This window comes from Penaeus monodon, chromosome 14, assembly GCF_015228065.2.
Source record: "Penaeus monodon isolate SGIC_2016 chromosome 14, NSTDA_Pmon_1, whole genome shotgun sequence".
NCBI lineage: Eukaryota > Metazoa > Arthropoda > Malacostraca > Decapoda > Penaeidae > Penaeus > Penaeus monodon.
Window position 1 is genome coordinate 9,862,505 of NC_051399.1, and position 14,235 is coordinate 9,876,739.

Consider the following 14,235-nt stretch of genomic DNA (forward strand, 5'->3'; position numbering starts at 1 on the left):
ACACGCTCTCACTCTCTCCCCCTCTCCCCTCCCCTCCCCTCCCCTCCCCTCCCCTTTCTCTCTCTCTCTCTCTCTCTCTCTCTCTCTCTCTCTCTCTCTCTCTCTCTCTCTCTCTCTCTCTCTCTCTCTCTCCCTCCCTCTCTCATTCATATCCCTTTGTAGAGCGACGGCAGCTGCAGCAGCGTCTCTGCCATTTAATCAGGGCGCTTTTTCGACTTCGAATCCCTGTGCAAGCCAAGGCTGAGAAGGAAAGTATTCAGTGCGGTACAACTTCATTTCAAAATAATCTGGGTTGCTTTCCCTTATCCCCTCCCCCTCCTTTTCCCATCTCTCTTTTCTCTCTTTCTCCCTTCTGTCCCCTTTCTTTTCCTTTCATCTCTTTTCTTCTCTCTCTCTCTCTCTCTCTCTCTCTCTCTCTCTCTCTCTCTCTCTCTCTCTCTCTCTCTCTCTCTCTCTCTCTCTCTCTCTCTCTCTCTCTCTCTCCTCTTCCTCTCTCCTCTTCCTCTCTACCCCTCCCTCCTTCCCTCTTCCTCTCTCTCTCACTTCCTCCTAACGCGACCTTTCCCCCGTCGGCTGACTGACAAGACGTAAACACCGACGCAATACATCTTTGTTCCCAGAATCCAGCTTACCCAACCCCCTCCGACGACGTCTTATCAACGCAGCGTCCTAATTCTCCTTCTCCTTCTCCTCCTCCTAATTCCTGTGCTTCTACTACTAGTATTTCTACTTCCTCCTCCTCCTCTTCTTCTCCTTCTTCTTCTTCCAGTTCTACTACTTCTAATTTCTCTTCTTCTCATTCTCCTTTTCGTCTTCTCTTTCATCATCTCGGGACTGAGCAGCAGGCCAATCAGCAGGTTAACCAGCAGGTAATCTTCGCTTTATTGTCTCCTGTGACGGCTGTCTCTCTTTCTCGTTCCCGAGAGAGAGAGAGAGAGGAGAGAGAGAGAGAGAGAGAGAGAGAGAGAGAGAGAGAGAGAGAGAGAGAGAGAGAGAGAGAGAGAGAGAGAGAGAGAGAGAGAGAGAGAGAGAGAGAGAGAGAGAGAGAGAGAGGAGGAGAGGAGAGGAGGGAGAGGAGGTGAGAGAGAGAGAGAGAGAGAGAGAGAGAGAGAGAGAGAGAGAGAGAGAGAGAGAGAGGAGAAAGAAGAGAAGATAAGACAGAGGCGGAAAGTGAAGTGAAGTAGAAACAGATACGAGAAGAAGAAGCAACATGTAAACCCTATAACAAAAACAAACAGTAAAAAGAAATGGAGATACACCGTCGCGTTAAAAAAACAACAACAATAAACAAGTCAATAAGATAAATGAGAAACGAATGGAAACAATCAAAACAGAAAGGAAAAACGCCCTTGCATATGAAAAAAGAAAAGAGAAAAGAAAAGAAAATCCGAACACAGCGCGCCCAGATTACGTGGGGAGGTGGGAAGGGGGAGAATGGGTAGGGGGGGAGGGGAGCTGGGTGGAATGGGGGGAGGGGGGAACTGACTAGAAGCATATCGCGCGACGTGATTCCTACTCCGACTTCTGACATGTCCTTCCTCCTTCCCCTTTATCCACCCCTTCCCTTCCTCTCCCCTCTCCTTCTTGTCCTCCCTTTACACTTCTCCCCCATTCCACCCTCTTCTCCATTACCTCCTTTCCCCTATCTCGCTCCCCCCTCCCCCCTCTCCCACCTTGTCCTTGCCCTACCGCTAACCTAAAAATTTCCCTCCCCTTTTCCTTCACCTTTCTCTATCCTTCATCTCTCCCTCCCCCTTCTCCTTCTCCGTCTTCTTCTTCTTCTCCGTCTTCTTCTTCTCCGTCTTCTTCTTCTTCTTCTTCTTCTCCGTCTTCTTCTTCTTCTTCTTCTTCTTCTTCTTCTTCTTCTTCTTCTTCTTCTTCTTCTTCTTCTCCTCCTCCTCCTCCTCATTACTTCCTTACCTTTCCTTTACTCTTAACCCTAACCTCTCTCCTTCCCCTTCCCTTTCGTTAAACCTAACCCCAAATCCCTCCCCCTTTCCCCCTTATCCTCTCCTTCTCCTTCCCCCCTTAATTGCCCCTGCCCCTCCTCCTCCTTTCATTTTCCCTACACCCCTTCCACTGTCCCTTTCCGTTTCCCCTGTCCTCCCCTTACCCCTTCCCCTATCCACTCACCTACCACCTACTTCCACTCCCCCCTCCCCTCCCCTCCCCCCTTCCCCTCCCCTCCCCACTCCCTATCAGCGAGCAGCGTGAGAAGGCGATCGCTTGCCAGGGTCAGGGGGAAACGCGATATCTTTGCGAAACGAATTCACAATCGGGGGCAAGGGGCATGGGGGGGGGAGGGGGGGAGGGGGGGGGGGGGGGGAGGGGAGGGGAGGGGGGGGGTATGGGTGGGTCGGATGGCAACGCCTTTCCACACCGATAGGGGGAGGAAAGAGAAGAAAATAAAATAAAATGATAAACAAAAATAAAGGGAAAGAGGTAAAATGAAAACAAGATGAATAATGAACTTAAAAAAAAAAATAAGAGGAGGAAATAAAAATGGCGGGCAGAGGGGGATCGAGAGAAGTAAATAAAAAAGGGGGAACAGTGGAAACGGACACAAGTCGAAGGAAAAACGGAACTGAAAAAAGAAAGAAGGAAAGAGAGAGAGAGAGAGAGAGAGAGAGAGAGAGAGAGAGAGAGAGAGAGAGAGAGAGAGAGAGAGAGAGAGAGGGAGGGAGAAAGAGTGAGAGGGAGAAAGAGTGAGAGGGAGAAAGAGTGAGAGAGAGAAAGTGCGAGAGAGAAAGAGTGAGAGAGAGAGGAACTAATATAAAGATCATTCTGCAGGGGACAACGCAAGAAAGTTTGTGTAAAAAAAATCTTTGCTTCTCAGAAAATGAGAAACGGAAGAAAAAAGACGAAAAAGGAAGGAAAGAAGAAGGTAAGAAAGAAAATAGAAAACACTAGACAAAATAGGAAGAAAGCGGAAAAGAAAGGAAGAAAGCGGAAAAGAAAGAAAGAAAAAAAGAACACTAGATGAAAAAGGAAGGAAGGAAGGAAGGAAGGAAGGAAGGAAGGAAGAAAGGAAGGAAGAAAGAAAAATAAACAGACGAAAAAGGAATCCCCAGATCCAGTCCATGTGATCAAATTAACCCGATCACAACGAAATCAAAGCTAATCAACCAGACACACTAACCTCATTACCACGCAATCAAATCCACGCCAATAGCAATTCCTTTAACCGGGAATCCTCGCGCACACATCTCCACGCCCACGTTCCACGTACAGTCACGCACACCCACAAACACACAGACAGACAGACACGAGACAGACGCACACACAGACAGACACGAAACAGACGCGCACACAGACACAGATTAACCGCTGTGCACATTCGTACCATCTGCGACCACCTGTCTCGCCTCTCCACATGCCACCGTGGGAATTCGAACTAATTACCTCCCTTATCCATACCTGTCTCTCCCCCCCCCCCACCCCCAATGAACTGTCAGCCGCCTCTCCGTCGCGTCGGCTGCGGCCTGATACCGCAATGGCGCACGGCGGGGGGGAGGGGAAGGGGGAGGGGCGAAATTAAAGATAATTCCGACGAATCCTTCGGTTAACCGCGTGATCACCGGCCGGAAATTTCACGTAAGGGGACACGCCACCGCCTATTTTTTTCTTTCATCTATTTCTTTTTTTCTCTCCTTTTCTTAATCCTCCCATACATGTCTCTCTTTCTCTATCTGTCTTTCTCTTTCTCCTTCCCGATTTCTCCTCCTAACTCTCACCCTCCTTCCACCTTCTACACTCTTCTCCCTTGCCTTCCTATTCCTTCATGCCCTTCCTCTCCTCTCCTCTCTTTTCCTCTCCTCCTTCTTCCCCTTCTTCGTTCCCTCCTTATTTATTTCCTTCGCGATTGGAATCCTCGAGTTTGTTCGGTTTGGGGTCCGGGTTGCTGACCACCACCACCACCACCACCACCACCACCACCACCACCACCTCCTCCTCCTCCTCCTCCTCCCACACAACATCTATCGTTTTCTCTTTCTCTCGCTCTCTTTTACTCTCTTCGTTTTCCAGATCACCCCTCCGTCTCTTCTCTCTTTCCCTCTTCTTCCTCCCATCTCATATCTCATTTATCCCCCTACATCCCTCCCCTAACCCCCCCCCTTAAGTGCCCACCCACGAACCCCCTCCTTAAGACTCCCCCCCCCCATTTTTCACTGCGGCAGTACAAACAAGGTCACTAATGCCCACCTACGCAACCCCCCCCCCCCCACCCTCATGGCACGTTAAACGACACTCCAAGTCAGATCCACGTGTTCGCAAGCTCTTCTTTCTCTCTCTCTCTCTCAATTTTCCTCTCTCCTTTTCTCTTTTTCTTCTTTCTTTGTTTCAAGTCGTTTATTTTCCTATTCCATTCCCCTCTCCTCCTCCCTCTCTTCCCCTCTCTCTTCCCTCTCTCTCTCTCTCTCTCTCTCTCTCTCTCTCTCTCTCTCTCTCTCTCTTCATACCCTCCGTTTCCCTTTCCCTCACCCTCCCTCTTTCCCTCCTACTCCTTTCTTCCCTCCCTCCCTCTCCCCTCTCTTTCCCTCCTCCTCCTCTCTTCCCTCCCTTCTCCCTCCCTCCCTTTCCCCCTCTCTTCTTCCTTCCATTCTGCCCCTCTCTTTCCCTCTCCCCCTTTCTCCCTTTTCGCCCTCACTCTCCCCCACCTCATTCGCCCTTATTTACGAACATACATTACCACTATCACGCTCACCATATCCGCCCACACGCCCATCATCGCATTTTCCGTTCATCATCATCATCATCATCATCATCATCATCATCATCATCATCGATATCAGTCGTGACTTCGCTATCAACATTACCGGTATTCCAATTGTGAAATACTGGTCTCGCATACGATGGATTTGCAGAAAAATGGGCGTGCGGGTGTGTGGGTGGATGTCATGGGCGAGAGCACGGGCGTGTGGGTGGACATGAATGGGTGTGCGTGCGTGCGTGCGTGTGGGTGGATGTCAATGTGCGTCCGGACGGGTTGGTGGGTGGATGTCATGGGCGTGCGTGCGGGCGGATGGCGATGTGCGTGCGGGTGGGCGGGCTTGTGGGTGGGCGGGCTTGTGGGTGGATGTCAATGTGCGTGCGGGTGGGTGGGTGTACGGGGGGGGGGGAACTCCGCGGGTGGGCAAGCACACCGTGGGTATTGATCCCACTCTCGGTCAACCGTCAAACCTACGCCGCCCACGACCTAAAGCTGAGGGATTACGGGGGGGTTTCCTGTCCGCCCACAACCCATACCGTTCACGCACAAAACGCCCAAACGCAGGATACGCAAACTACAGTTGAGTTTAAATAAATAGATAAACTAAATATTTTTTTTTATATACATATAAGGATAAATCACCTCATTCTTGCCCTGCCTTCCCTCAAACGAAGGAAAAGAAAGAAAAAAGAAAGAAAAAGAAAAAAGAAAGAAAAAGAAAAAAGAAAAAAAAAAGAAAAAAAAGAAAAACAAAAACAAAAAAATAACACAAAGAAAAAAACATAAAAACAAAACAAAGAAAGAAAATGAAGAAAAAAAATCCTCTCTTCTCAAGTCAAGAGGCGCACCCCCACCCCCACCCCCACCTCCACCCCACCCCGTCCACTCCCCCTCCCCCCCCCCCCCCCCCTCCCCGACGACCCGCGACAGGAAGGCGAAACGGACATGGAAAACGGAACCTCCCACAAAGGACAACGGAGAGAAAGAGAAAACCTATTTCGGAATTTGCGATTTCTTTCTGGATGGTTTTATCTATTTATCTATCTATTTGTCTTCCTTTCTTCCTTTCTCTCTCTTTTCCTTTCTATCTATCTACGTAAATATTATCGTCATCTTTTTGCAATCGCTAATATTTTAGCACACTTTTTTTTGGGGGGAGGGGGTCATAAAATAGAAAAAAATAGAGAAAGAGGGAAACAAAAATAAATAAATAAATAATTAAAACCCGCCATTCTCACCATCCCCACCATCACATCACCATCACATCTCCATCATCACATCACCAACACTCCACCAAGTCTCCAAACCCAAATGATAAAAAAATCGCTATCTCCATCCTCTAATTTTCTTCTCTTCTTTCATATTCCTTGCGGACGACGAAAAACTAAACTTCCTTCAAACCCTCAAAAAGAAGAAGAAGAAGAAGAAGAAAAAGAAGAAGAAAAGAAAAAAAAAATCCCCAGTCCCACTTCCCTTTACTTCCCACTTCTCTTCCCTCTCTCCCGTCCTCTCCTTCTTCCCAATATCCCCCCCCCCTCCTTTTTTCCCCCATTTTTTCCTTCCCTTCCCTTCCTCCTCCCACAAGCCCTCCGGAGAAGCTCACGCTGCCTCGATAAGAAGTTTCGGCGCCGTAATCAAGACTTCCTCGGCGGCGCACGTGAGGAGAGGTGGGGTACGGGAAGGGATGATCACAAAAGAAAGAGGGAAAGAAAGAGGAGGGAGAGGTAGAAGGAGGAAGGAGGGAGGGAGGGAGAAGGAGGAGGAGGAGGAGGAGGAGGAGGGAGGGAGGAGAGGAGGGGAGGGAAAAGGAGAGGAGAGAGGAGGGGATAGAGGAGGAGAGAGAGAGAGAGAGGAGAGGAGAGGGAGGAGAAGGAGAGAGAGGAGAGAAGAGAGAGAGAGAGAGAGCGAAAGAGAGAGAGAGAAAGAAAGAGAGAACTAGAAAGAGAAAGCAAAAAAGAGACAGAGACACATCCAAAGAGGAAAAAGGCAATCGTACTCACCATGTAATAACGCCAGAGCGAGTAAGGCGACGCGTAGTCCCGTCATGGCGAAGGCGCTCTGGTCCAGCTGTTTAACTACCTGTGGCAAAAGAACAAAAGGAAAACCATGAGCAAAGTTCCATAAAACCTTGATAAGGGACGACGTAAATTCTCGCAAAAGAAAAATAGAAAGAAAGATGGAAAGAAAAAAATAATCAGATATCTACAACGCTTACGTAATCGCACGTAATCAAATCATTAAACACGTTAGTCAGTTTCCAACAAAACGTCGACCAAAATACACAACATAACATAAAGGGGAAAACAACAGCAACAACAACCAACAACGCCCAGAAGAAACACAATCCCTTTTTTTTAATCAAATCCAGAATGGAAAAATGAAAGAAAAAAAAAAGAAAAGAAAAGAAAGAAAGAAAAAGGTATACGAGACCAAAACCAGGACAAAAATATTCAACACCTTTATCGTAACCCGAGCTCAGTCCTTCGCTATCTTTCCAGTTCGGCTACAGAGAAGGGGGAGGGGGAGGGGGAGGGGGAGGGAGGCAGGGGGAGGGAGGCAGGGGGAGGACGATAGGGAGGTAGGGAGGGAAGCAGGGAGGGGAGGGAGACAGGGCGAGAAGGGGAGGGGAGATAGGAAGGGGTGAGGGAGATAGGAAGGGGTGGAGGGAGATAGGAAGGGGGGGGGGGGAGATAGGAAGGGAGGCAAGGAGGGCGAAAGAGCGAGAAGGGGGTGGGAGGCGGGGAGGGCGATAGGGTGAGAGGTAGGGAGAGAGGGAGGAAGGGAGAGAGGGAGAGGCCAAGAGGAAAGTGTAGGAAGGAAGAGAGGAGGAGGAAGGAGAAACGAGAGAGAGAAACGAAAACCAGATTGGGTGTCCTACTATCATCTTTTCTCGTTTTCCATTCGCCGTGTTCCAGGAAATTTCACGAGGATCTACACGAGGAGGGAAGGGAGAGAGGCAAGAGGCGAGTAAGCAAATATACACAAAAAAGGAAAAAGAAAAAGAAAAAAGAAAACGGAAAAAGATGTGGACGAGGAGACATACAACGGAAGAAAATTTGAGAAAAAAAGAGAAGACCAACAGCAAGAACAAAAAGAGAGAGGGAGAAAAGACAAGAGAAAAAAAGCAGAAGCGAGAGAGGAGAGAAAAGAGACAAGAGAGAAGAGCGAGAGAAAGAGAAAAGAAACAAGCTGAACCGAGAAGGAAAAATAGAGAGAAAAAGGAAACAGAGAAACAGAACCGATAGAGGACAAGAGAAAAAAGAAAGAAAGAGAAAGAGAAAGAGAGAAAGAGAGAAAAAGAGAAAGAAAGAGGTTCCTCAATAGAAACATTTTTCCGCCAGCTCCATCGCCCCTCCCTCTTCGTTCACCAATTAACTGCGCGGTATTATTATTCTCCAATTTTCTCGTTTTTACATGATCGAGACGCAGAATCACTGAATAACAAGGAGAGTGTGGGGAGGAGGAGAGTGGAAGGGAGGGAGGAGAGGGGAAGGAGGGAGAGGAAAGGAGAACGAGAGAGAGAGAGAGAGAGAGAGAGAGGAGAGAGGAGAGAGAAGAGGGAGGAGAGAGAGGAGAGAGGAGAGAAAGAGAGAGAGAGAGAGAGAGAGAGGAGAGAGGGAGAGGGGGAGGGAGGAGAGAGGGAGAGGGGGAGAGAGGGAGAGGAGGGAGAGGGAGGGAGAGAGGGAAGGAGTGAGGGAGGGAGTGAGGGAGGGGAGAGAGAGAGAGAGAGAGAGAGAGAGAGAGAGAGAGACATGCAAGCTACCGCCGGGACGTCACTTAACGTGATTACAGAGTGTATGATGAAGTTAGGAGAAAGAGGAGGAAGAGGAGGTCGAGGAGAATGAGAGCAATGGATGAGGAGATGAATGAGAAGAAATGGAGGGGGGAGGGGGAGGGGGAGGTGTCGGAAGAGAGGGGAGGAGATCGAGAAGAGGGAGAAGGAGAAGGGGAAGGGGAAGGGGGGGAGGATGAGGAAGAGGTAGAGTAAAAAGGAAAAGAAAGAGGTGGTAAAGAGGACTGAAAGGAATGGTAAAGGAAAAATAGAAAGAGAGAAAGAGAGAAAGAGAGAAGAGAGAGAGAGAGAGAGAGAGAGAGAGAGAGAGAGAGAGAGAGAGAGGAGAGAGAGAGAGAGAGAGAGAGAGAGAGAGAGAGAGAGAGAGAGAGAGAATTATCAAGAAATGAACCGCCAAGGTCGTGTTGACAAGATGGGGATTGGGGGTAGGGGGGTAGGGGGTAGGGGTTGGGGGAAGAGGAGGGTATCACTTGCCTCCTCCTTCCCCTCCCACCCCTCTCCGATACTGTATTCGTTATCGCTATAGAAGAAGAAAGGAAGAAAAGGGTAAAGAAAGAGAAGAAGGAAAGAGATAGGAAAAGAAAGTCAGAAATAAATATCTATCAAAAATTATCTGTGGAAGGATGGAAGGATGGAACGAAGCAAGGAAGGGAGGATGGAAGGAGAGAGATTAAGGAAGTAAGGAAAGGGGAAAGAGAGAGAAGAAGGAAGGTAGAGAAGAGGAAAGAAAGGAAGGAAGGTGGAGGAAAGAAAGAAATGAAGGAAGAAAGAAAGAAAGGAAGAAAGATGGGAAGGAGGAAAGAAAGAAAGGAAGGAGGAAAGAAAAAGAAACGAGGGAAGGACCGAGGAAAGGAAGAAAGGGAGGAAGGAGGACAAAGGAAGAGCACCTAGGCCTCCTCCTGCAATCAGACCTTATCTGGACTCGGTCGATAACAATGAAATTCTCGCCCGTTTGATCCGATTACTGGCTGGGAGATTCACTTTTCCTCTCTCTCTTATTTTCTGTTTTTTTTTCTTGTTTCTCCTCTCTCTTCTTCTCTTTTCTCTATTATTTCATTCTCTCCTCTCCTATTTTCACATCAACATCTGAAGCGCTTCTAGCATTTATACTATGGACTCGCGGCCATGGTCCACCGCGCGACGCCTTTCCCCGACGGGATGCGAGAAAGAGGAGATGCAAGAATTATTCGCAGGTGAATAACCGATCGACCGAATAAATTTGAAATACCGACAGATCGCCAAAGTGCCGTGACCAAGCCGCCTTCCGGCCATTCGGACAAGCGCCCACCGCCAATTCCGCGAACTCGATTCTCGACCGAGAGAACCGAACGCGGCCTCGGTATAACAAGGCTCGTTCGGTGCCATGAGTGCCATAAGTGCCATTAGTGCCCTGTAACCCTCTCCCCTTTCCCGGCCCCCAACCTCCCGAGTCTCCCCTTCCTCCCATTCCCTCTCTTCCCTCCCTCCCTCCCTCCCTCCCCTCACTCCCACCTCCACCTCCACCTTCATCCCCCCTCCCCCTCCCCCAGACTTGCGGATAATCGATGCTTCAAAAATCAAGGCCGATAATCATCCTTTCAGAAGCGGGCGTGCGTAAAACAATTATTGGAATTATTCTACACGAAGCGGACGAGGGAGAGACAGGCACAAAGAGATAAACGGGGAGAAAATACAAATTACTAGGGGAATATATAAGAGAGAGAAAGCGAGAGCGAGAGAGAGAGAGAGGTGAAGAGCGGAGCGGAGAGGAAGAGAGGGAAGGAGGGAGGAGAGGAGATGCGGGAGGAGAAGGGAGGGAGGGAGGGGAGGAGAGTGGAGAAAGAAAAGAAAGAGATAGATAGATAGAGAGAAGGGGAGGAAGGGGAAACAATGACAGGAAGCAAAGGATCAGGTAGACATACATATCGTGTCAAGATCGCAAGCGAACTGAGCCAGAGCACGCGACCACGCAAAGCAAGCGCCCCCAAAGACCACAAAAGCAAGAGCTCGCTCACGCACACGCACGCACACACTCAACTCACTCACTCACACACTCACACACACAAGAGGAAAATGGCCAGAGCCGCTGATAACATTGATGACTCTGCATGCTGTAAATGCAGCAAACGGCAATCGGGCGGAAAAAAAGGGCGAATTTCGAAGGGAATGGGCAGGAGGGAAGGGGGGGAGGGGGGGAAGAAAGGAGGGAGAGGGAGGTGGAGGAAGGCAGAGGGAGGTGGAGGAAGGGAGAGAGGGAGGGAGATAGATATATAAAGGAGAGGGGATACAAAAAGGGAAGTGGAAGGGAGGGAGTAAAAAAAAGGAAGAAAGACAAAGGGAGAAAAACAAAGAAAAAGAATGAGAAAAAAAGCAAGAGAAAATGACAAGAGAGACAAGACGAGAAAAAGAAAGAAAGAAGGGAAAGAAAAAGAAAGAAACCTGACAGAAAAATAAAATAGCAAAGAATTAGAGAGATAGATAGATAGAGAGAGAGAGAGAGATGGGAGAAGGGAAGGGAAGGGAAGGGAAGGGAAGGGAAGGGAAGAGAGAGAAGAGAGAAAAGAGAGAGAAACCGACAGACAGGCACAAAGAAATTCAAAACAGAAAAGCGCGGAGAGAGACAGAGAGCGAAAGAGAACAGGATATCACGGGTTGGCCAAATGGCACGAGGGAAGTTCGCAAGAATGGGTCAGCGGCGAGGGAGGAGGGGGATGCCAAACGTCGCAACCGGCAGGTACTGCAGAAAAAAAGGGGGGAGGGGAGAAAAAGGAGGAAGGGGGGAGAAAAAGGAAGGGGGGAGGGAAGAGGGGAGAAAAAGGGGAAGGAAAGGGAGGAAGGGGGGGTGGGAAGGGGAGGAAGGGGAGAGGGAAGGGGAGGAAGGGGGAAGGGGAGGAAAAAAGGGAAGGGAGAAAACGGGAAACAGTAGGGGAAGGGAAGGGAAGGGCGGGAAAAGGGAAAACGGGATGCAATGCAGTGGGAGGAAGGTAATGGGAAAAAAGAAAAAAGAAAAGAAAAAGGGAAAGAGAAAAGGAAAAAAAGAGAAGGGCGAAAGGGGGAAGGAAAGAAGGAACGAGAGAAAAAATGGAAGAAAATGGGAAGCATGATGTGGAACGGCAATTAAGGGGGGGGGGGGAGCAAAATGAAGAAAGAAAGAAAATGAGGAGGAAGGAAGGGGGAACGAAGAGTGAAAAAAGGAGAAAAAAGAAATAAGGGAAGAAATGGAAGAAGGAAACAAAGAAGGAGAAAGGAGAACGAACGAAGGAGAGGAGGGGAGAGGAGAAGAGAGGAGAGGAGAGGAGAGGAGAGGAGAGGAGAGGAGAGGAGAGGAGAGGAGAGGAGAGGAGAGGAGAGGAGAGGAGAGGAGAGGAGAAGAGAAGAGAAGAGAAGAGAAGAGAAGAGTAGAGAAGAGAGGAGTAGAGAAGAGAGGAGAAGAGAGGAGAGGATGGGAGGGTGGATAGGGCACTTCGGAGATAAGAAAACACACCGATGCCAAACAAAAGCCTCACGCAAGGGCCTACGCGCTGACAAGGCCCGTTTACCGAGACGCCCAAACGAGGCTGCGGCATCAAAGAGATCATGAGTGCCAGAGCGCGGGCGGGCGGGCGGTGGAGCGAGAGGATGGGCGGGCAAGAACAGGTAGGAGGAAGTGGGCGGCTTAGGTACGCAGTGGCGGCAGAGGGGAGAGGGAGGGGGGAGGGAGGATAGGGGGAAAGGAAGGGAGCTGAGGTGAGGTTAGGGATAGGTTAGGTTAGGGAGAAGAGGATGAGGATGGGGAAGAGGATAGGGAAGGGAGAACATGGGAATAGGGGGAGGATAGGAGTAAGGGAGGAGGAAGGGAGGTAGGTGGGGGAAGGGGGGCGCTGCAGAGCGGGCGAGGCTGAGTAGTTTATGGTGTAGTGTTTCCATTGTGCGGCTTCCCGGCGTGTTTGCGGCCGCGTCTGGCAGCCCATGCGCGGCCCCGCTTCTTCCCCTGATTCACGCCGCATAAATTCTCGCTGGATCCGAACAGTGCAGCGGGCGGGCGAGGGAAAAAGGCGGTGGGGGAGGGGGGCGTGGGCGTGGGCGGGGGAAGGGAGGTGAGATACGAGCGCGCTTGGATCCGGGTGAGTTACGAACCTCCACGAAACACGCACGGCGCCGTCCAAGGATTCGAATTTCAAGCGTCCCGAGATCCGACTGCGATTGCTGGCTTCATTGCTTTCTTGCTTGCTTGCTTGCTTGCTTGCGGGAGGGGGGGGCTAAAAGAAAGCGAAGGCAGCGTGAAACTTGTCCTAAGTCACTCACTCACTCACTCTCAAACACACACACACACACACACACACTCGCTTACTCTCTTACATATATATACACATACATACATGCATACATACATGCATACACACACACATACACACTCAAAACTGAACCCCTTGACCCTCTCCCTCCTCATACACACCTCGTAAAGCCCCTCGCGGCTCACCATTAGGACGAACCATAAACATCCAGGAACAAAAAAAAAAGACAAAAATCACGACTCATTAGAGAGACAAGAGCTAGTTCGTCCAGTTACAGGGAGAGAGGGAGAGCGGGGACAAGAGGGAGAAAGAGAGAGAGAGAGAGAGAGAGAGAGAGAGAGAGAGAGAGAGAGAGAGAGAGAGAGAGAGAGAGAGAGAGAGAGAGAGAGAGAGAGAGAGAGAGAGAGACGGGAGGTGGAGTAATGCAAGCGGAGTAAAGCAGCAGGAGCCAGGGCCAGCGTCCGAGGAAGGCAACAATGCAATAGGGGTTCAGGTAGCAAGGAGAGGGTGTGGAAGGGGGGGGGGGACGTAGGTGGACTGGACATATGAATCCTTAAGACCGAGTGAGTGTTACACCGTCATCGCTTGCACTCTAACACCTGTGTCTTCCTCTGCTGCAGAACCGCCTTGCAATATTGAAGCATTGGCAAAACAGAAATAGGAGTTGATACTTTAATCACATTTATTTGCGTGCGTGTGAGAGAGGATGGAGGGGGGAGGGAGGGAGGGAGGGAGGGAGGGAGGGAGGGAGGGAGGGAGGGAGAGGGAGAGGAGAGAGGAGAGAGAGAGGGAGAGAGAGAGAGAGAGAGAGAGAGAGAGAGAGAGAGAGAGAGAGAGAGAGAGAGAGAGAGAGAGAGAGAGAGAGAGAGAGAGAGAGAGAGAGAGAGAGAGAGAGAGAGAGAGAGAGAGAGAGACCGAAAATACCCCCATCGCGAGCGACAGCGCCAGAGGCCCATTTCGGCTACTCGTGGAGGCGGTAAAGCGATCCGGCCGCAAGGAAACTGGTGAGAGGCAGGATAAACACGGTAACCCGAGCCACGCCTGCCGCCGTTACAACAGTATCAACTGGGTGCGTGGATGCTCCATAACAGGAGGAGGAGGAGGGGGGGGGGAGGTTAATGCGCACCGCAGTTCACAGGGACGAAGATCGTACATACATAACGCACACGTAAAGCGTTCATAACGAAACGTATACATAAAACGATCATATTCGAATCCCCATGAAAAACTTACATAATGGGACGCATGTCAAAATTATTAATAAAAGGAACGAACGGACGGACGGACTGACACACACACACACACACACACACACACACACACACACACACACACACACACACACACACACACACACACACACACACACACACACACACACACTGCATATTATGAAAACACGCTAACCGTACACTCAGCGCCTTGCAATACACACTTTGCACACACTATCAAGACGTTGCGTGGCTGGGCCGGGCTTA

The 14,235-nt window shown here is 49.9% G+C and overlaps 1 protein-coding gene across 19 annotated transcripts in view; it reads right to left on the minus strand.

Moving 5' to 3' along the window:
* LOC119580860 (fasciclin-2-like) overlaps positions 1-14,235 on the minus strand; it is a 160,854-nt gene that overhangs the window by 58,162 nt on the left and 88,457 nt on the right. For all 19 annotated transcript variants that reach the window (XM_037929052.1, XM_037929048.1, XM_037929043.1 and 16 more), the window contains exon 2: positions 6,712-6,790. In XM_037929052.1, the coding sequence (XP_037784980.1) occupies positions 6,712-6,757 (46 nt within the window). In that variant the 5' untranslated portion in view covers positions 6,758-6,790. The remainder of the gene's footprint in view (positions 1-6,711; positions 6,791-14,235) is intronic.